The 21,672-nt window shown below is 40.8% G+C and overlaps 1 protein-coding gene across 2 annotated transcripts in view; it reads right to left on the bottom strand.

The window, feature by feature from the left end:
* adam9a (ADAM metallopeptidase domain 9a) overlaps positions 1–21,672 on the bottom strand; it is a 92,198-nt gene that overhangs the window by 54,909 nt on the left and 15,617 nt on the right. For both annotated transcript variants that reach the window (XM_064974337.1, XM_064974344.1), the window contains exon 4: positions 9,083–9,161. In XM_064974337.1, the coding sequence (XP_064830409.1) occupies positions 9,083–9,161 (79 nt within the window). The remainder of the gene's footprint in view (positions 1–9,082; positions 9,162–21,672) is intronic.

Below are 21,672 nucleotides of genomic sequence, written 5' to 3'. Positions count from 1 at the left end.
TAAAAATCAGACTTAATTATAATATAATAAAACACACAGAAATAGGAGCCTAGGTCATTAATATGGTCAAATCTGGAAACTATAATTTCGAAAACAAAACGTTTATTCTTTCAGTGAAATACCGAACCGTTCTGTATTTCATCGAACGGGTGGCAACCCTAAGTCTAAATATTGCTGTTATATTGCACAACCTTCAATGTTATGTAATAATTATTTCAAATTCTGGCAAATTAATTACGGATTTTGTTAGGAAGAAATGGTCTCCACACAGTTCGTAACGAGCCAGGTGGCCCAAACTGCTGCATATATCCTGACTCTGCTTACACTGAACGCAAGAGAAGTGGCACAATTTCCCTAGTTAATATTCCTTGCTAACATGAACTTATTTTAACTAAATATGCAGGTTTAAAAAATATATACTTCTGTGTATTGATTTTAAGAAAGGCATTGATGTTTATGGTTAGATACATTTGTGGGACGAATGTGCTTTTTTTGCGAATGCGCTTTTGTTAAATCATCACCCATTTGGCGAAGTAGGCTGTGATTCGATGATAAATTAACAGACACCTCATTGATTATATGCAACGCAGGACAAGCTAGTTAAACCGGTAATATCATCAACCATGTCTAGTTAACTAGTGATTATGTTAAGATTGATTGTTTTTTATGAAAAGTTTAATGCTAGCTAGCAACTTACCTTGGCTCCTTGTTGCACTCGCGTAACACGTGGTCAGCCTGCCATGCAGTCTCCTCGTGGATTGCAATGTAATCGGTGTTAGCATCCAAAAACGCAGATTACAGATTGTTATGAAAACTTGAAATCCGCCCTAAATAAATCAGCTATGACGATTAATCGGTCGACCTCTAGTATTGAGTAGACTGTTACCCCATTTCATTGATCCCCAATCCTTAGGTAAAGCTGTACAACGTGAATGTCAATACACACAATAGGCTGACTGGGGAGGTGATTTCACAAGGTCATGCGAAAAGAGCTACAACGCTAATATTTAGGTAAACTCTTCACAGTTGTGTTCTGTGGGTGTCACAGAATAGACGGATACCCCATTTCATTGCTTCACATTCCAATCGTGTTTAACATTATCTAGTCTAAATATGGCATGATTCCACCAATTGTAACCTTCATCAATATCAAAGAGGTACTTTAATTTTGAAGGCAAACCACAAATTACACTATTGTGCCTAATCCTTATTGTGGCTAGCTTCACGACACATAACCCGGTCAGGTCGAGCCTCACAAGCAAGCTGCCTGCTTACAACATTGGCTTTGGGCAACAGGGTTAAGTAGCAGGCTAGCTATGCATTTTCATGAACTGAAGTTCATTTGGCGAACAACAAGTGGCTACCTAGATTCCTAAATAATTTCTAAGAATAATGAAAACGACTGCAGTTTCTACTGGGCATTGTTTTCAGGCTGGTTGTATTGATGCTAGCTCGGTACCAAGCTAAAGCTAGCTAGCTAGTAATAATAATGCTTTATTACCAACGTGGTATTGTAAACACATAGCTCGTGGCCGGTGTTAGATTGTTTGAATAATGTTTTTACAGCTTTGACAGTGCTACTGATAGTGGTGGAGCTTGGCTTGCATGTGCAAATAGTGTTATTGCCAAATAGTGTCATTTGACCTGTATGTTTTTTGACACGCAAAGACCTATACGGGGTTCCATAGTATGTCGTGAAGTTAATAGCAGTGACACTATTACTGTAACTCCGGTAGGGCAACATCTGAAAAATAGCACACTTAGTAGTGTGGACTGGTGCTTGACCATTCACGAAAGCCAACTTCACCCACGACAGAGAACGGTTGATTGTCAAGGGCAATGAATTCCATTATCTTGGTGTTAATGGATTTTGCCTTTGAGTTGTCTAGCTGAAGTTCTTACTCTTTCAAATGACTGCTTGACTGCTTGATCCACACAGCAGACGTTGTTGGCTAGGTTAGGAATGCTGTGTGGCAGGTGTAGTGCAACATTTTACGTGGCATCATTACCTCATGTACCTACATTATATAGGTATGCACGTCAGCTTTGACGTCGGCATTAAACTAGACATTGGGACGATACCAATGCTGGCATTTTTAGCTAATATCGGCTGATTCCGATATACCATGCATCCCTAGAAATGAACGCCGATTAATTAGTAGATATAACTATTTCATTGTACCTTCACGATCCTGACAGCAGGGCTGTAACAGTCTTGTAGTGCACAGGAGACTCAAGTTCAACCCAGTCGGTCTCATACAAATAGGACATCCAATCAAAAAGACTAAGAATTCATTGTGGATGGTTGTACTGAAGTGACTGTTTTTATCAGATAGTATGATACTTTTAACATGAGTTTCTGTTTTAAAGAAACATAGTTATCCATTAAATCACACAAAAACAGTTTGGGTAGAAGAGGCCATTTCCACAGCACACGTTTCTATATAAGGCAGTCGCAAATCAGTCAATAAAAATCTGAGAAAGAAGTGCATTTGAGAGATGTTAAATGGGTGATACATTGTCAGTGCCCTGTTGGGTTAGGTGATGAGCATACCGGTATTATCCATGATATCACGATAAATGATCGTCAGGTCCAAAATTATTGGCACCGATTATAAAGATGAACAAAAAAGACTGCATAAAATAAATAATTAAAATACTGAGCTAAAATGTATTTTTATTATACTAATACAATTGCTCATGAAAACAGAGCTTGTTGGCCATACATACCAGTGGTGGTCCACTCACACAGACAGCATCGTGAAGAAGGCGCAGCAGCGCCTCTTCAACCTCAGGAGGCTGAAGAAATTCGGCTTGTCACCAAAAGCACTCACAAACTTCTACAGATGCACAATCGAGAGCATCCTGGCGGGCTGTATCACCGCCTGGTACGGCAACTGCTCCGCCCTCAACCGTAAGGCTCTCCAGAGGGTAGTGAGGTCTGCACAACGCATCATCGGGGGCAAACTACCTGCCCTCCAGGACAGCTACACCACCCGATGTTACAGGAAGGCCATAAAGATCATCAAGGACATCTACCACCCGAGCCACTGCCTGTTCACCCCGCTATCATCCAGAAGGCGAGGTCAGTACAGGTGCATCAAAGCTGGAACCGAGAGACTGAAAAACAGCTTCTATCTCAAGGCCATCAGACTGTTAAACAGCCACCACTAACATTGAGTGGCTGCTGCCAACACACTGACACTGACTCAACTCCAGCCACTTTAATAATGGGAATTGATGGGAAATTATGTAAATATATCACTAGCCACTTTAAACAACGCTACCTTATATAATGTTACTTACCCTACATTATTCATCTCATATGCATACGTATATACTGTACTCTATATCATCGACTGCATCCTTATGTAATACATGTATCACTAGCCACTTTAACTATGCCACTTTGTTTACATACTCATCTCATATGTATATACTGTACTCGATACCATCTACTGTATCTTGCCTATGTTGCTCTGTACCATCACTCATTCATATATCCTTATGTACATATTCTTTATCCCCTTACACTGTGTATAAGACAGTAGATTAGGAATTGTTAGTTAGATTACTTGTTGGTTATTACTGCATTGTCGGAACTAGAAGCACAAGCATTTCGCTACACTCGCATTAACATCTGCTAACCATGTGTATGTGACAAATTTGATTTGATTTGATTTTGGGTTTTGGGTTGAAAAAACCCCATACCTACTATAAAACATGGTGGTGGATATTTGATGTTATGGGGCTATTTGGCTTCCACTGGTCCTGGGGCCCTTGTTAAGGTCAACAATGGCCTCATTAACTTTTTCCAGTATCAGGACATTTTATCCAAATACCTGGTTGCCTCTGCCAGGAGGCTGAAACTTGGCCACAACTGGATCTTCCAGCAAGACAATAACCCCAAGCACACATCAGAATCCACAAAGAAATTATTAATTGACCACATAATCAATATTTTGCAATGGCCATCTCGGTACATAAGCACAGACAAAGCATATCAAGGTTCTGGTAAGATTATGTTTGGAGGAATGGTCTAAAATCCCTCCCAATGTGTTCTCCAATCTCATAAAACATTATAGAAAAAGGCTCAAGGTATTCAAAACAGATGTGTTAGTTAAATAATATAATTTCCCAAAAGTTTTGAGCATGCAATACAGCTCAGTATCTGTATTATATATTTGTGCCAATAATTTTGGACCTGACTGACTGTGCATGTACACACACACACACCACAAAACATTGGGAACGTCTGCGTTTTCCATGACAGACTGACCAGGTAAAAATCTATGATTCCTTATTGGTGTCACTTTTTAAATCCACTTCAAATCAGTGTGGCTGAAGGGGAGGGGACAGGTTAAAGAAAGATTTTTAAGCCTTGAGACATGGATTGTGTGCCATGGAAACCCATTTGAAATCTAAGATTTCCCTTCAGTGGAACGAAGAAAACTCCAAAGACCATTATTCCCCCTCCACCAAACAATACAGTTGCCACTATGCATTGGGGCAGGTAGCATTCTCATGGCATCCGCCAAACCCCGATTCAGACTGCCAGATGGTGAAGCGTGATTCATCACTCCAGAGAACCCGTTTCCACTGTATACCTCCACTACACTACTTTGATACACATCCGTAGGGATTAAGAAGTGAGTATAAGCAATGCCCACTGAACGAAATGTGGGTATACGGATTATACCTGCGTCTACAACACTGGCCCTTCGCGTTTTTACAAAAAGTGCACTCCTACATGAGTGCGCTGGTATTATGGTTTCTGTCCTTTCTGAATCAAAAACCTGTCACACACTGAAGGCCTATTGGTTCGCCACTGTGTAAACATGTCTATAATAACAGATAGGCTGTTAAGATATTCATGTTTCAAGTAAGGAGTATATGCAGGTGCCTTCGGAAAGTATTCAGACATTCACTTTTAGCACATTTTGTTATGGTACAGCCTTACTCTAAAACAGATAAAAAAATGTACAAATCCTGAGCAATCTGCACACAATACCCCATAATAACAAAGCAAAAATAGGTTGTTCAACATTTTTTCAAATGTATTATACAGAAATACCTTTTATAAATAAGTATTCAAACCCTTTGCTATGAGACTCGAAGTTGAGCTCAGGTTCATCCTGTTTCCATTGATCATCCTTCAGATGTTTCTACAACTTGGATTCCACCTGTGGTAAATTCAAATCAAATTTTATTTGTCACATACACATGGTTAGCAGACGTTAATGCAAGCGAAATGCTTGTGCTTCTAGTTCTGACCATGCAATAATATCTAACCTAACAATTTCACAACAACTACCTTATACACACACACAAGTGTAAAGGAATGAATAAGAATATGTACATAAAATATATATGAATGAGTGATGGCCGAACGGCATAGGCAAGATGCAGTAGATGGTATAGAGTACAGAATATACATATGAGATGAGTAATGTAGGGTATGTAAACATTATATAAAGTGGCATTGTTTAAAGTGGCTAGTAATACATTTATTACATCAATTTTCCATTATTAAAGTGGTATGTTGGTCAGTATGGCTGCTGCCAACATAAGTCAGTATGCTGGCAGCAGCCACTCAATGTTAGTGATGGCTGTTTAACAGTCTGATGGCCTTGAGATAGGAGCTGTTTTTCAGTCTCTCAGTCCCCGCTTTGATGCACCTGTACTGACATCGCCTTCTGGATGATAGGGGGGTGAACAGGCAGTGGCTCGGGTGGTTGTTGTCCTTGATGATCTTTATGGCCTTCCTGTGACATCGGGTGGTTAGGTGTCCTGGAGGGCAGGTAGTTTGCCCCCAGTGATGCGTTGTGCAGACCTCACTACCCTCGGGAGAGCCTTACGGTTGTGGGCGGAGCAGTTGCCGTACCAGGCGGTGATACAGCCCGCCAGGATGCTCTCGTTTGTGCATCTGTAGAAGTTTGTGAGTGTTTTTGGAGACAAAACAAATTTCTTCAGCCTCCTGAGGTTGCAGAGGCACTGCTGCACCCTCACCACGCTGTCTGTGTGGGTAGACCATTTCAGTTTGTCCGTGATGTGTACGCCGAGGAACTTAAAACTTTCCACCCTCTCCAGTACTGTCCCATCTATGTGGATAGGGGGCTGCTCCCTCTGCCGTTTCCTGAAGTCCACAACCATCTCCTTTGTTTTGTTGACGTTGAGTGTGAGGTTATTTTCCTGACACCACACTCCGAGGGCCCTCACCTCCTCCCTGTAGGCCGTCTCGTCGTTGTTGGTAATCAAGCCTACCACTGAAGTGTCGTCTGCAAACCTAATGATTGAGTTGGAGGCGTGCATGCCCACGCAGTCGTGGGTGAACAGGGAGTGCAAGAAAGGGCTGAGAACGCACCCTTGTGGGGCCCCAGTGTTGAGGATCAGCGGGGTGGAGATGTTGTTACCTACCCTCACCACATGGGGGCGGCCCGTCAGGAAGTCCAGGATCCAGCTGCACAGGGTGGGGTCGAGACCCAGGGTCTCGAGCTTAATGACGAGTTTGGAGGGTACTATGGTGTTAAATGCTGAGCTGTAGTTGATGAACAGCATTCTTACATAGGCATTTCACTTGTCCAGATGGGTTAGGGCAGTGTGATTGCTATTGCGTCTGTGGACCTACTGGGGCGGTAAGCAAAATGGAGTGGGTCTCGGGTGTCAGGTAGGGCGGAGGTGATATGGTCCTTGACTAGTCTCTCACAGCACTTCATGATGACGGAAGTGAGTGCTACGGGGCGGTAGTTGTTTAGCTCAGTTACCTTAGCTTTCTTGGGAACAGGAACAATGGTGGCCCTCTTGAAGCATGTGTGGACAGGAGACTGGTATAAGGATTGATTGAATATGTCCGTAAACACACCAGCCAGATGGTCTGCGCATGCTCCGAGGACGCGGCTGGGGATGCCGCCTGGGCCTGCAGCCTTGCGAGGGTTAACATGTTTAAATGTTTTACTCACATTGGCTGCAATGGAGAGCCCACATGTTTTGGTAGCGGGCCGTGTCAGTGGCACTGTATTGTTCTCAATGCGAGCAAAGAGGTTGTTTAGTCTGTCTGGGAGAAAGACACCGTGGTCCGCAACGGGGCTGGTTTTTCCTTTTGTAGTCCGTGATTGACTGTAGACCCTGCCACATACCTCTCGTGTCTGAGCCGTTGAATTGTGACTCTACACTGACGCTTAGCTTGTTTGATTGCCTTGCGGAGGGAATAACTACACTGTTTGTATTCGGTCATGTTTCCGTTCACCTTGCCCTGATTAACTTCATTGGGATAGGGGGCAGCATTTTCACTTTTGGATGAATAGCGTGCCCAGAGTGAACTGTCTCCTACTCAGTCCCAGATGCTAATATATGCATATTATTATTATTATTGGATAGAAAAAACTCAAGTTTCTAAAACTGTTTGAATGATGTATGTGAGTATAACAAAAAAACTCATATGACAGGCAAAAACCTGGGAAAAAATCTAAACAGGAAGTGGGAAATCTGAGGTTTGTAGGTTTTGAACTCACCCCTATTGAATACACAGTGGGATATGGGTTATTTTGCACTTCCTAAGGCTTCCACTAGATGACAACCATATTTTGAAAGTTGTTTCAGGCTGCTCATGTGAAGGGGGGCCAGATGGGAGCTGTTTGACCAAGGGGTCTGCCTGCAGCCTCATTCTCAGTCACGCGCTTTCACTTGAGAGGTAGCTCTCGTTCCATTGCTTTTCTACAGACAATGGAATTCTCCGGTTGGAACGTTATTGAAGATTTATGATAGAAACATAGTAAAGATTGATTCTATACTTATTGTGACAAGTTTCTTCGACCTGAAATATAACTTTTTGAATGTTTCGTCCGAATGGACCAGATCGCGCTTTTGGATTTGTTTACCAAACGCCCTAACAAAAAAAGCTATTGGACATAAATGGACATAAATGATGGACATTATCGAACAAAACAAGCATAAATTGTGGAACTGCGATTCCTGGAAGTGCATTCTGATGAAGATCAAAGGTAAGTGAATATTTATAATGCTTTTTATGAATAATGTTGACTTCCCAACATGGTGGATATTTCTCTGTCAGGTTTGGGCTCTGAGCGCCGTTCTCAGATTATGCATTTTCCGTAAAGTTTTTTTTAAATCTGACACAGCGGTTGCATTAAGGAGAAGTGTATCTAAAGTTCCATGTATAATAGTTGTATTTTCATCAACATTTATTATGAATATTTCTGTGAATTCATGTGGCTCCCTGCAATATCACTGCATGTTTTGGAACTACTGAACGTAACATGCGAATGTAAAATAAGATTTTTGGATATAAATATGAACTTTCCCGAACAAAACATACATGTATTTCTGTGAGTTGGTGTTGACCTACATAATCATTTGTGGAGCTTTCGCTGTAAAGCATTTTTGAAATCAGACGCTGTGGCTGTATTAACGACAATTTTATCTTTAAAATGGTGCCTAATACTTGTGTGTTTGAGAAATTTGATTTATGAGATTTCAGTTGATTTGTTTTTGGCGTCCTGCAATTTCATTGGTTGTAGGCGAGGGGTTCCGCTAGACAGGTTAAAAGCAGTGGTTCGCTCTTTCAGCTTAGCGCAAATGCTGCCATCAATCCACGGTTTCTGTTTGGGGAATATTCAAATAGACTGGACTTGATTTGGATAAGGCACAAACACGTCTAAGTAGTTAAAACGCTGTCAGTTACACTCCAAACTTTTGGTCACACTATTACTGCCTGCAGATGATATTCCGCTGAAACTAGGCAGCACGCATGTGAATATATTTCACATGCTTTGCGATGGTGTAGGGTAATTTATGCATGATTTCACGATGTACTACATAATTGATCAGTTATAAGGCTTAAAAATCCTTCTTTAACTTGTCTCCTCCTCTTCATCTACACTCATTGAAGTCAATTTAACAAGTGACATCAATAAGGGATCAGACTGACCAGATGAAAGCTATGTCATGGAAAGAGCAGGTGCTCCTAATGTATACCACAATATTTAACAAGGGCATATCATTGATATGAAAATATGGATATCGCCAAGCCTTAGTACCCCTAGGTTATCTTAAATGGTCTTACCTGCATTGGAGGTCTGTTGGTTATTAGAGATCCATCCTTGGCATGTGTGTACACAGTGAAGTCCTCGGGGAGCAGTAACCTTCAAAACAAAACACACGCTGAAGTTACACCCTCTGTCAGGAATTACACATCAGAACATCAGAAGTATCAGGGCCGGGCAAATAGTCAACATCATAAAGTCTGATTAAAAATGTATGGTAATTTTAAATTAAATAAAATTGTGAGACTTGCTTTACCTGTTATATTTTGTTGTTGTGGTAGTTAAAGCAGTTAATATTTACTTGAACCCTCGACTTTATCCATATTTTGTTACGTTACAGCCTTATTCTAAAATGGATTCAAATGTTTTTCCCCCTCAATCTACACACAACACCCCATACAAAGCAAAAAAAGTTGACATTTTTGCAAATGTATTAAAAGTAAAAAAAAAAATGTAATATAACATTTACACAAGTATTCAGCCCTTTACTCAGTACTTTGCTGAAGCACCTTTGACAACGATTACAGTCTCAAGTATGACACTACAAGCTTGGCACACCTGTACAGTCGTGGCCAAAAGTTAAGAATAACACAAATATTAATTTTGCTGCCTCAGTTTGTATGATGGCAATTTGCATATACTCCAGAATGTTATAAAGAGTGATCAGATGAATTGCAAAGTCCCTCTTTGCCATGCAAATGAACTGAATCCCCCCAAAACATGTCCACTGCATTTCAGCCCTGCCACAAAAAGACCAGCTGACATCATGTCAGTGATTCTCTCGTTAACCCAGGTGTGAGTGTTGATAAGGACAAGGCTGGAGATCACTCAGTCATGCTGATTTAAGTCAAATAACAGACTGGACGCCTCACAAGGAGGGTGGTGCTTGGAATCATTGTTCTTCCTCTGTCAACCACAGTTACATAAAAAGGAAACGTGCCATCATCATTTCTTTAAAAATCATTTCTTTTTTTGAACGATAAATGGTTCATTTAGGTGCAATCTAACTGGCAGCAATATGCCAGTAAGATTCAGGTGCAATCAACCATTTATCGGTTCGTCAAGAACTTCAAGGAGAGCGGTTCAATTGTTGTGAAGAAGGCCTCAGGGCGCCCAAAAAAGTCCAGTAAGCGCCAGGACCGTCTTCTAAAGTTGATTCAGCTGCGGGATCTGGGCACCACCAGTACAGAGCTTGCTCAGGAATGGCAGCAGACAGGTCTGAGTGCATCTGCACAAACAGTGAGGCAAAGACTTTTGGAGGATGGCCTGGTGTCAAAGAAGGGCAGCAAAGAAGCCACTTCTCTCCAGGAAAAACATCAGGGACAGACTGATATTCTACAAAAGGTAAAGGGATTGGACTGCTGAGGACTGGGGTAAAGTCAATTTCTCTGATGAATCCCCTTTCCGATTGTTTGGGGCATCTGGAAAAAAGCTTGTCCGGAGAAGACAAGGTGAGCGCTACCGTCAGTCCTGTGTCATGCCAACAGTAAAGTATCCTGAGACCATTCATGTGTGGGGTTGCTTCTCAGCCAAGGGAGTGGGCTCACTCACAATTTTGCCTAAAAACACAGCCATGAATAAAGAAGGGTACCGACACATCCTCCGAGAGCAACTTCTCCCAACCATCCAGGAACAGTTTGGTGACGAACAATGCCTTTTCCAGCACGATGGAGCACCTTGCCATAAGGCAACAGTGATAACTAAGTGGCTCGGGGAACAAAACATCAATATTTTGGGTCCATGGCCAGGAAACTCCCCAGACCTTAATCCCATTGAGAACTTGTGGTCAATCATCAAGAGGCGGGTGGACAAACCAAAACCCATAAATTCTGACAAACTCCAAGCATGGATTGTGCAAGAATGGGCTGCCAGCAGTTAATTGACAGCATGCCAGGGCGGATTGCAGAGGTCTTGAAAAAGAAGGGTCAACACTGCAAATATTGACTCTTTGCATCAACTTCATGTAATTGCTAATAAAAGCCTTTGACACATATGAAATGCTTGTAATTATACTTCAGTATTCCATAGTAACATCTGACAAAAATATCTAAAGACACTGAGGCAGTAGACTTGGTGAAAATTAATATTTGTGTCATTCTCAAAACGTTTGGCCACGACTGTATTTGGGGAGTTTCTCCCATATTTCTCTGTAGATCCTCTCAAGCTCTGTTTGATTGAATGGGGAGCGTCGCTGCACAGCTATTTTCAGGTCTCTCCAGAGATGTTCGATCGGGTTCATGTCCGGGCTGTGGCTGGGCCACTCAAGGACATTCAGAGACTTGTCCAGAAGCCATATATTGGACGACCAAAAGTCCTCGGTTCTTGCAACGTATCGATTGGTTAACATTTTTGAAACATATATTTTTCCATATATGGACACATCCTATGTGTTTTAATCAAATCAATCAAATATATTCACTGAGCTTGTCTGATTCTTTAAGCTCAGACTTGCGCTATGTAATATATATATATATATCTTTTAAAGACAGCGACCACCACAGAACATCAAAGTGTTAAACGCGCTGTCCGTGTTGCTGAAGCTGGAACCTAATTACAGCCATTTGTGACTGAAAAGTTGTTACCAAAATCTCTAATTTGTTCGGGAAAAATACTCCTTATTCTCCCAACTCTTGCCCAGTTATGCGTCTCATGCACGTGACCAAAGACATATAGCATGGGAATAGTATTACTAGAGAACGTTGGTAAGGTAATTATTAGGGATGCACAATATATAGTTGAACATATCAGAATTGGACGATATTACCTAAAACTTCCAACATCAATATTGTCCCGATGTCTAGTTTAACGCCGATGTGCAAATCTGATGTCAAACCTGACGTACCTACTTTATATAGGTATGCACATGACATAATGATTCCATGTAAAATGTTGCACTAGATGTGCGACACAGCATTCCTAACCTAGCCAACGATGTCTGTTGTGTGGATCGAGCAGTCAACAAGTCAAGCACTCATTTGAAAGAGTAAGAACATTTTCAACAAGACAACTTAAAAGTCAAAATTCATGAACACCAAGATAATGGAATTCATTGCCCTTGACAATCAACCGTTCTCTGTCGTGGGTGAAGTTGGCTTTCGTGAATGGTCGAGCATGACTAAGTGTGATATTTTTCAGATGTTGCCCTACCGGAGTTACAGTAATAAGCGTCACAGCTATTAGCTTCATGACATACTATGGAATGCCGTTTGGGTCTTTGCGTGTCAAAAAAGATACGTCAAATGACACTATTTGACAATAACACTATTTGCACGTGCAAGCCAAGCGCCACCACCAGTACCAGTAGCCCTGTCAAAGCTGTACAAAACATTCTGCAAACAAGCTAACACCGGCCACGAACGATGTGTTTACAATACCACTTTGGTAATAAAGCATTATTTGTTCGACTGCAACTTCTGGGGTAGCTTGCTGGCTTTAGCTTGGCACCTAGATAGCACCAATACAACCAGCCTGAAAACAATGACCATTAGAAAATGCAGTCATTTTCATTATTCTTATCAATGATTTAGGAATCCTTGTGATTAAGTATTAGCTAGGTAGCCACTTGTTCACCTATTGACCTATTTAACTTCAGTTCATGAAAATACATAGCTATCCTGCTAACTTAAAACCTCTTGCCGCTCAGATCCCTTTAGCGGGATAATTTGTGTCTACATCCGTTGAATTGCAGAGCGCCAAATTCAAATTAAATTACTGAAAATATTACAATTTTCATGAAATCACAAATGCAATACACCAAAACACAGCTTAATCTTGAAGCTAGGGGGCACTATTTTTATGTTTGGAAAAATAACGTTCCCAAAGTAAACGGCCTATTTCTCAGGACCAGATGCTAGAATACGCATATTATTGACAGATTAGGATAGAAAACTCTAAAAGTTTCCAAAACTGTCAAAATATTGTCTGAGTGTAACAGAACTGATATTGCAGGCGATACCCTGAGGAAAACCAAACCAAATATCCTCCCACATTGCTCCATTTAAAGGGATATCAACCAGATTCCTTTTCCTATCGCTTCCTCAAAGTGTCAGTCTTCAGACATAGTTTCAGGCATTTATTTTGAAAAATGAGCCAGAACGATAACATTGCGTCAAGTGGGTTTTGCTCACGCAACAGAATTTGGACAGCTATTGTTTTTCCCTCTCCTACTGTGAAAGACATTTGCGGTTGATATATTATCGATTATATTTTTTTTATCAACCTGAGGATTGATTATAAAAAATGTTTGACATGTTTCTGTGGATATTATGGATAAATAATATGGATATTATTGGGAATTTTTCGTCTGTGTTGTCGTGACCGCTTTTTCCTGTGGATTTCTGAACATAACGCGACAAACAAAAGGAGGTATTTGGATATAAAAATCATCTTTATGGAACAAATGAAACATTTGTTGTGTAACTGGGAGTCTTGTGAGTGAAAACATCCGAAGAGCAAAGGTAAACGATTAATTTGATTGCTTTTCTGATTTTCATGACTTAACATGTTAATCCAGCCGGCGTGTGAGATTTCAAAAAGGCATTACAGTGAAAGCAAACCATGTGATTATGTGAGTACAGCTATCAGCAGACAAAACATTACAAACAGCTAGCAGCAAAATAGATTGGTCACGAAAGTTAGAAAAGCAATAAAATGAATTACTTACCTATGATGATCTTCGTATGTTTGCACTCACGAGACTCCCAGTTACACAATAAATGTTCATTTTGTTCGATAAAGATTCTCTATATATCCAAAAACCTCCATTTGGTTGGAGTGTTTTGTTCAGTAATCAACAGGCTCGTGCGGTCATGACGGGCAGACGAAAATTCCAAATAGTATCCGTGAAGTTCGTAGAAACACGTCAAACGTTTTTTTTTATAATCAATCCTCAGGTTGTTTTTTTGTTGTAGCCTTTTCAATAGAAGAGAGAAAGAAAAGGTCTCACTCCCGGTGCGCGCGCATGCACAAATCTGGAGGACATCTGGCTATCCACTGATGCAATGTGATCATTCTGCCTCATTTTTCAGAATACAAGCCTGAAACTGTCTAAAGACTGTTCGCACCTTGTGGAAGCCATAGGGAAAGTAATCTGGTTGATATCCCTTTAAAATGGAGGATAGGCTTGCAATGGAAAAGAGTAGTTTCAGAAAAACAGCACTTCTTGGATGAATTTTCCAAAGGTTTTTGCCTGCCAAATCAGTTCTGTTATACTCACGCACAATATTTTGACAGTTTTGGAAACTTTAGAGTGTCTTCTATCTTAATCTGCCAATTATATGCATATTCTAGCTTCTGGGCCTAAGAAATAGGCAGTTTACTTTGGGCACGTTTTTCATCCAAACGTCAAAATACTGCCCCCTAGCCTAAAGAGGTGTTAGGTGTTGTGAAACTTGCCACAATAAGGATTAGACACAATAGTGGAATTTGCAGTTTGCCTTCAAAATAAAAGTAACTATTTGAAAGTGATGAAGGTTACAAATGGTGGAATTGTGCCATATTTAGACTAGATAATGTTAAACAAGGTTGGGGTGTAAAGCAATGAAATGGGGTATCCGTCTAGTCGGTGACACCCACAGAACACAACTGTGAAGAGTTAATCCAAATATTAGCATTGTAGCTCTTATCGCGGTACTGTGTGAAATCACCTTCCCAGTCAGCCTATTGTGTGTATTGACATTCATATTGCACTGTACAGCTTCATCTAAGGATTGGGGATCAATGAAATGGGCGATCAGTCTACTCAATACATTTTTTCCCAACGTCCTCAGAGTTATCAGATTCCAAAACATCAACGCAGTATTGTTTTTCCCTGGGAATAGTGTTCAATACACATAGGTTGACAATAAATGTGGATCAATTCACATTTGTTTCAGAGTCCCGCAATAAGAGCTACGACGCTAATGTTCTCTGGATGTCAGTGAGTAGCCTGATAGCTATGGATTGTTGATCAATGCCATGGGTTAAGTCTGTACAGTGAAATAAGTATGCCCCCAATGAAATTCTAAAGTATAATACATCCAGTATGATTTCAAAAGATAAGTCAAATGAACAAATGATAGTCTTTTGTTGATTTCATATAACAAAAGCCCAACCTCGTTTGGCATGATCTATTCAATTATTTCACATTTTTATTTTGAAGGCTAACTGCAAAGTCCACTATTGTGGCTAATCCTTATAGTGGCAAGATCACATAGATGGGTCCGACCACCATTAATCAAATAAGAACTGTCGTATAAATTAGGGTTATTTTAGATGACACCTCGTTATATAGTTAGCTAGCTAACTATAGCTACTGAAACAGATGTCATTTTGCTATGTTTTTGGGGAAGAACAATGTTTACATCCATGAGCTAGCTAGCTTTTTTTTAATGACCAGCACTGTAGGTGCGCGAGACAACTTTACCAGCATCATAGCATACGTATCAATGAATCGTTGTGACATATGAAATATGAGTGAGTGTAATCAATGTGTAATAAGTAAGTAAAAATGTATGAACGTGTTAAATTATTATGTGACCTGCAGTTATATTCAGGTCCTGATTGGTCAAATAGTGTTATATGACGTGTATCTTTTTTGACACACAAAGACCCAAACGGTGTAGAAATCCTGGTTGAGAATGAAACGACTGAACAAATTAACAATGAAACAGCACAGCAAGTAAGTAAAAGAAATAGGTTTTGATTATGTTTTACTGGTAATGGGGACATGCATAAATGCTGACAAAATAACCTTTATTTAACTAGGCAAGTCAGTTAAGAACAAATTCTTATTTACAATGACGGCCTACCCCGGCCAAAACCAGACGACGCTGGGCAAATTGTCCTACGGGACTCCCAATCACGGCTGGATGCGATACAGCCTGGATTCGATTCAGGGACTGTAGTGACGCCTCTTGCCCTGGGATGCATTGCCTTAGACCGCTGCGTCCGTGTTAACTATTTAACTGTACTAGAATGCTTAAAAGGCCGCTAAAATTTAAAATATCGATATCTGGGATTTTTTGGGGCAAGGAAAAATGTCTGAATCTGACAAAAACGTCATATCGGTGCATCACTAGTAATTATTACTCCAGAATGTCCGTATTCCCGAGGACGATCCGGACGTGATTTGTTTTTAAAAATAAATAAATTGACAGTTATGAAGGAAGCCTGGAGGTTTTTATTCTAGGCACGAAGATAGTATTTCAACATGTCCAGGTGATCAAGTTAAACAGTCTTGGTTCCCAAGTTTCTAAACCATATTTCCTGTAGTGTCACCATAATATTTGAATTGAGGAAGTGTGATCATAATCATTACGATATTTTAGCGATCTGCAGTACATCCTAAATGCCCCCCCCTACATGTAAAAAGCATATGCGCAGCACTTCATACAAAAAATTCAATTAATCAAAATAATGTATTGTTTTCTTGCACAAACCTCGAAGCAACACCTGTCAAACTCAAGACATTTCTCTCAAAACAGAGATTTCGATTTGCACCGGATTTAATACTATCAGAGGACATTGGCGTTTTTCAAAAAACAGTAGGTTATTCTGTCTGGAATTGTTTCTCTCCTGCCATGTAAAAATTACTGACATGGCTTATTCGGACAGCACGAAAATTACTGATGTCGGATTTTGTGCTTGTGCACATAATTACATCACCTGACCTCCCCCAGCACAACTCATCCCACCCGGATAGGGCACAATAGGGCCTGACCTATAGCCAGGGCCGGTCTTTGCCATTCTGCTGCCATGGGCAAGACCAAAAAATTCCGGCCCTGTAAAACTAGAATAGTGCTGTAGGCAAAATTACATTGAAAAGCTGTCTAAAATACGCATTTTCCAGACGTTGAAGTTCAATTTAGCTTTTGAATTAAAGTTGAAAAGCTATTTTCCCTATGTTAAAAATATTTTCCACATGCTTAAAAATATATACTTTCTAGACACTGAAATCAGGTTAATTTTAGGTTCTAAAATAAATCTGTGTTTGGACCAAATCAAGGCTGTTCCAGACAGGACAACTGTCACTGGAGCAGGTTTTCATCAAGGATCTCTATACTTTGCTCCGTTCATCTTGCCCTCAATTCTCACTAGTCTCCCCAGTCCCTGCCGCTGAAAAACATGCCCACGGCATAATGCTGCCACTACCATGCTTCACTGTAGGGATGTTGCCAAGTTTCCTCCAGACGTGGGGCTTGTCATTCAGGCCAAAGAATCTTGTTTCTCATGATCCGAGTCCTTTAGGTGCCTTTTGGCAAACTTCAAGCGGGCTGTCATGTGCCTTTTACTGAAGAATGGCATCCTTCTGGACACTACCATAAATGCCTGATTGGTAGAGTGTGGCAGAGATGGTTGTCCTTCTGGAAGGTTCTCCCACCTCCACATAGGAACTTTTCAGCTCTGTCAGAGTGACCATTGGGTTCTTGGTCACCTCCCTGACCAAGGCCCTTCTTCCCCGATTACTGTTTGGCCAGGTGGCCAGCTCTAAGAAGAGTCTTGGTGGTTTCAAACTTCTTACATTTAAAGAATGATGGAGACCACTGTTTATGGAAACCTTCAATGTTGCAGACATTTTTTGACACAATCCTGTCTAGCTCTGTGGACAATTCCTTCAACCTCATGTCTCAGTTTTTGCTTTAACATGTACTGTCAATTGTGGGACCATATATAAACAGGCGTGTGCCTTTCCGAATCATGTCCAATCAATTGGATTTACCACAGGTGTACTTGAATCAAGTTGAACATCAAGGATGATCAATGGAAACTGGATGCACTTTAGTTAAATTTGAATCTCATAGCAAAGGGTCTGAATATGTAAATAAAAAGGTATGATTTTTTAAATTGTAAATAAATTTGCTAAAATCAAAAAAAAAATGCTTTTCAGGATGTTTTATTCAATGTTAGAATAAGGCCGTAACGTAACAACATTTGGAAAAAGTTAAGAGGTCCGAATGCACTGTATACTGTAGTCAAAGTTAAATTTAGTAAAATAATTGCTCCGATAACATTGACATACTACTGTTTAAACCTTATTACACTGAACAAAAATATAAAACGCAATATGTAGTGTTGGTCCCAAGTTTCATGAGCTGAAAGAAAAGATCACAGAAATGTTATATTCGTACAAAAAGCTTCTCTCTCTCAAAAGTTGTGCACAAATTTGTTTACGTCGCTCTTAGTGAGCATTTCTCCTTTGCCTCGACAATCCATCCACCTGACAGGTGTGGCATATCAAGAAGCTGATTAACAGCATGATCATTATACAGGTGCACCTTGTGCTAGGGACAATACTGCCCTACCAAGCAAAAAGGCAAACTGCTCATTTGGTCAAAAATGAGTTAGTCATTTTTGCAACATTAAATACATGCTTAATCATGTGGAGACGTACCCTGCCTCGTATTTTGTTTTGGAGAAAATGGGGGTCATGTTTGCAGTAACTGCATAACATTACTTTAAAACCAAGGTAAATAAAAGCAATTTTTCCTCAGTTCCACACTACAGTATGAGCAGTTACTGCCTTTTTGCTTGGCAGAATAAAGTGTCACTAAAATGAGCAGTTTTGTCATAACACAATGCCCCAGACGTCTCAAGTTGAGGGAGCGTGCAATTGGTATGCTGGCTACAGGAATGTCCACCAGAGCTGTTGTCAGATAAGTTGATGTTAATTTCGCTACCATAAGCCACCTCCAATGTCATTTTAGAGAATTTGGCAGTACGTCCAACCGGCCTCAACCGCAGGCCATATGTACCCACGCCAGCCCAGGACCTCGACTTCCGGCTTTTTCACCTGCGGGATGGTCTGAGACAAGCCACCCGGATAGCTGATGAAATGGTGGGTTTGTTAGAAACCGTCTCACGGATGGATACTGATCTGCGTGCTTGTCTTCATCACCAGGGGTCTTGACCTGACTGCAGTCAGTGGGCAAATGCTCACATTCGATAGCCACTGGCACGCTGGAGAAGTGTGCTCTTCACAGATGAATCCCGGTTTCAACTGTAACCAGGCAGATGGCGTTGTGTGGACAAGCAGTTTGCTGACGTCAACGTTGTGAACCGAGTGCCTCATGGTGGCGGTGGGTTATGGGCAGGCATAAACTACGGACAACAAACACAATTACATTTTATCGATGGCAATTTGAATGCACAGATATAGCGTGACTGAGGCCCAATGTCATGCCATTCATCTGCCGCCATCACCTCATGCACAGCCCCATTTTGCAAGGATCTGTACACAATTCCCGGAGGCTGTAAATGTCCAAGTTATTCCATGGCCTGCATACTCAGACGTCACCCATTAAGCATGTTTGGGTTACTCTGGATCAAAGTGTATGACAGCGTGTTCCAGTTCCCAACAATACCCAGCAACGTCGCACAGCCATTGAAAAGGAGTGGGACAACATTCCACAACCAACAGCCTGATCAAATCTATGAAAAAGGAGATGTGTAGCACTGCATGAGGCAAATGGTGGTCACACCAGATACTGACTGGTTTTCTGATCAACACCCCTTCCTTTTTTTAAGGAATCTGTGGGAATGCAAATATGCATCTATTGGTCAGTCATGTGAATTTGCTAAATTTGGGCATAATTAATTCATTTCAATTGACTGATTTCTTTATATTAACTGTAACTCAGTAAAATCTTGGAAATTGTTGTTTATATTTTAGTCCAGTGTACTGTGGGGCACATTATTAGAAATTACTACATTGACTGCATGTTTATACACTCTCCTACTAGAATACCACAGTATAAGCAGACTAATAATAGCGCACAGAAAACAATGAGGCATTGTTGTAGTTTTAAATAAGCTTTGAATATTAAAAAAAAACAACGTATATGGACGATAGCGGCATGTTCATGAAGTCCTCTTTGGGCTGGAGGGGAATAAGTGGGAAGAGGGATCCAATGACCGTAAAGGGGAACCCCTTCCCTTGGAGCACTTCTTGGGGGAACACAAAAGTCGTGAGACGGTCCTGCCAGTAGTGAGACAGGTTAGTTTCACCCCACTGATGATGTGTTGTTGCAATAGTAAGGTAAGACTACCACATCGACATCATACATGAGTTCATGTGTGGTTCCCACCGTGAAGCATGGAGGTGGTGGTGTGATAGTGCTTGCTGGTGACACCGTAAATGATTTATTTAGAATTCAAGGCACACTTAACGAGCATGGCTACCACAGCATTCTGCAGCGATATGCCACCCCATCTGGTTTGCGTTTAGTGGGACTATAATTTGTTTTTCAATAGGACAATGACCCAAAACACACCTCTAGACTGTGTAAGGGCTATTTGACCAAGGAGAGTGGAGTGTTGCATCAGATGACCTGGCCTCCACAATCACCAGACCTCAACCCAATTGAGATGGGTTGGAATGAGTTCGACTGCAGAGTAAAATAAAAGCAGCCAACAAGTGCTCAGCATATATGGGAACTCCTTCAAGACTGTTGGAAAAGCATTCCAGGTGAAGCTGGTTGAGAGAATGCCAAGAGTGCTCAAAGCTGTCAAGACAAAGGGTGGCTACTGAAGAATCTCAAATATAAAATATATTTTGATTTAACACTTTTTTGGTTACTACATGATTCCATGTGTCATTTCATAGTTTGGACGTCTTCACTATGATTCTACAATGTAGAAATAAAGAAAAATCCTTGAATGAGTAAGTGTGTCCCAACTTTGACTGGTACTGTATATCTGCCCTTGATATGGCAATGTATTAGGATAGAGTACTTTGGAGCAGCCAGGAGCGCGTCTTTGGTAATGGGACGAAGGGCACTCTTTGAAAACAAGAGAAGAACAAGCAAAACAAACAAAACACAGGTACAAGCAAAATGCAGGTACAGTAATGCATGAGAATAATGAAAACACATCAGGGGGAAAAAAAACGTAAATATTTCAACGCATGCTCAGTAGACCCTTGAAAAACCCTTTATTCATAGGCTACTTTTGGCTGATGACCAGGATAAAAAGACGCACCTATGTGATGCTGCTAAACCAGCCTTGATTAAGGGGAGGGTAGGCTGTGATTGGTTTTTAAATCAATATAAACAAAAATGGGGGGAAAGCAATCTTTTATCAATATTCAAAAAGGCACTCGCACATCTGAGCAATCTTTTTTTTTTTTTACAGTTCATGGTTGATCAAGATGAAGGACAAAGGAAACTGCACACGGCTCTTGATAGTATCTCTGATCTTTAATAAGCTTACGTTTCGGCCTTTATCCAGCTCTGATGAAGGTTGTGATGCCGATACATAAGCTTATTAAAGATCAGTGATACTATCAAGAGCAGCGTAATGTTTATCAATATGGAATTCACTGGCCCAGAAGGCACAGCTCTCCTTCCATGGGAACTGTGCATCATGGTTGGATAGGCTACACTTCCTCGCTCAAAATCCATGTCATTATCAACTGCGTTACCGTTAAGACCTGTTTTTTGTGGCTCTACATTTGCATAGCATGAAATTATCACTTTTGCGCTCGTTATTAAGGACACAAGTCAAATATTGTCACCCCTCCCACCTCGCAATAGCAGACAATTAGCATATGCTCTTTGGCAGGGTATTTTTTATGAATGACAGAGCCTATAAGAACAGAACTCTATCATTTAACTGCATCTGTGACTTCTGGCCA

The sequence above is a fragment of the Oncorhynchus masou genome, chromosome 1 (assembly GCF_036934945.1).
Source record: "Oncorhynchus masou masou isolate Uvic2021 chromosome 1, UVic_Omas_1.1, whole genome shotgun sequence".
Taxonomy (NCBI): domain Eukaryota; kingdom Metazoa; phylum Chordata; class Actinopteri; order Salmoniformes; family Salmonidae; genus Oncorhynchus; species Oncorhynchus masou.
Note: the sequence above shows the minus strand (reverse complement) of the source record. Positions and strands in the feature narration are given on the sequence as shown.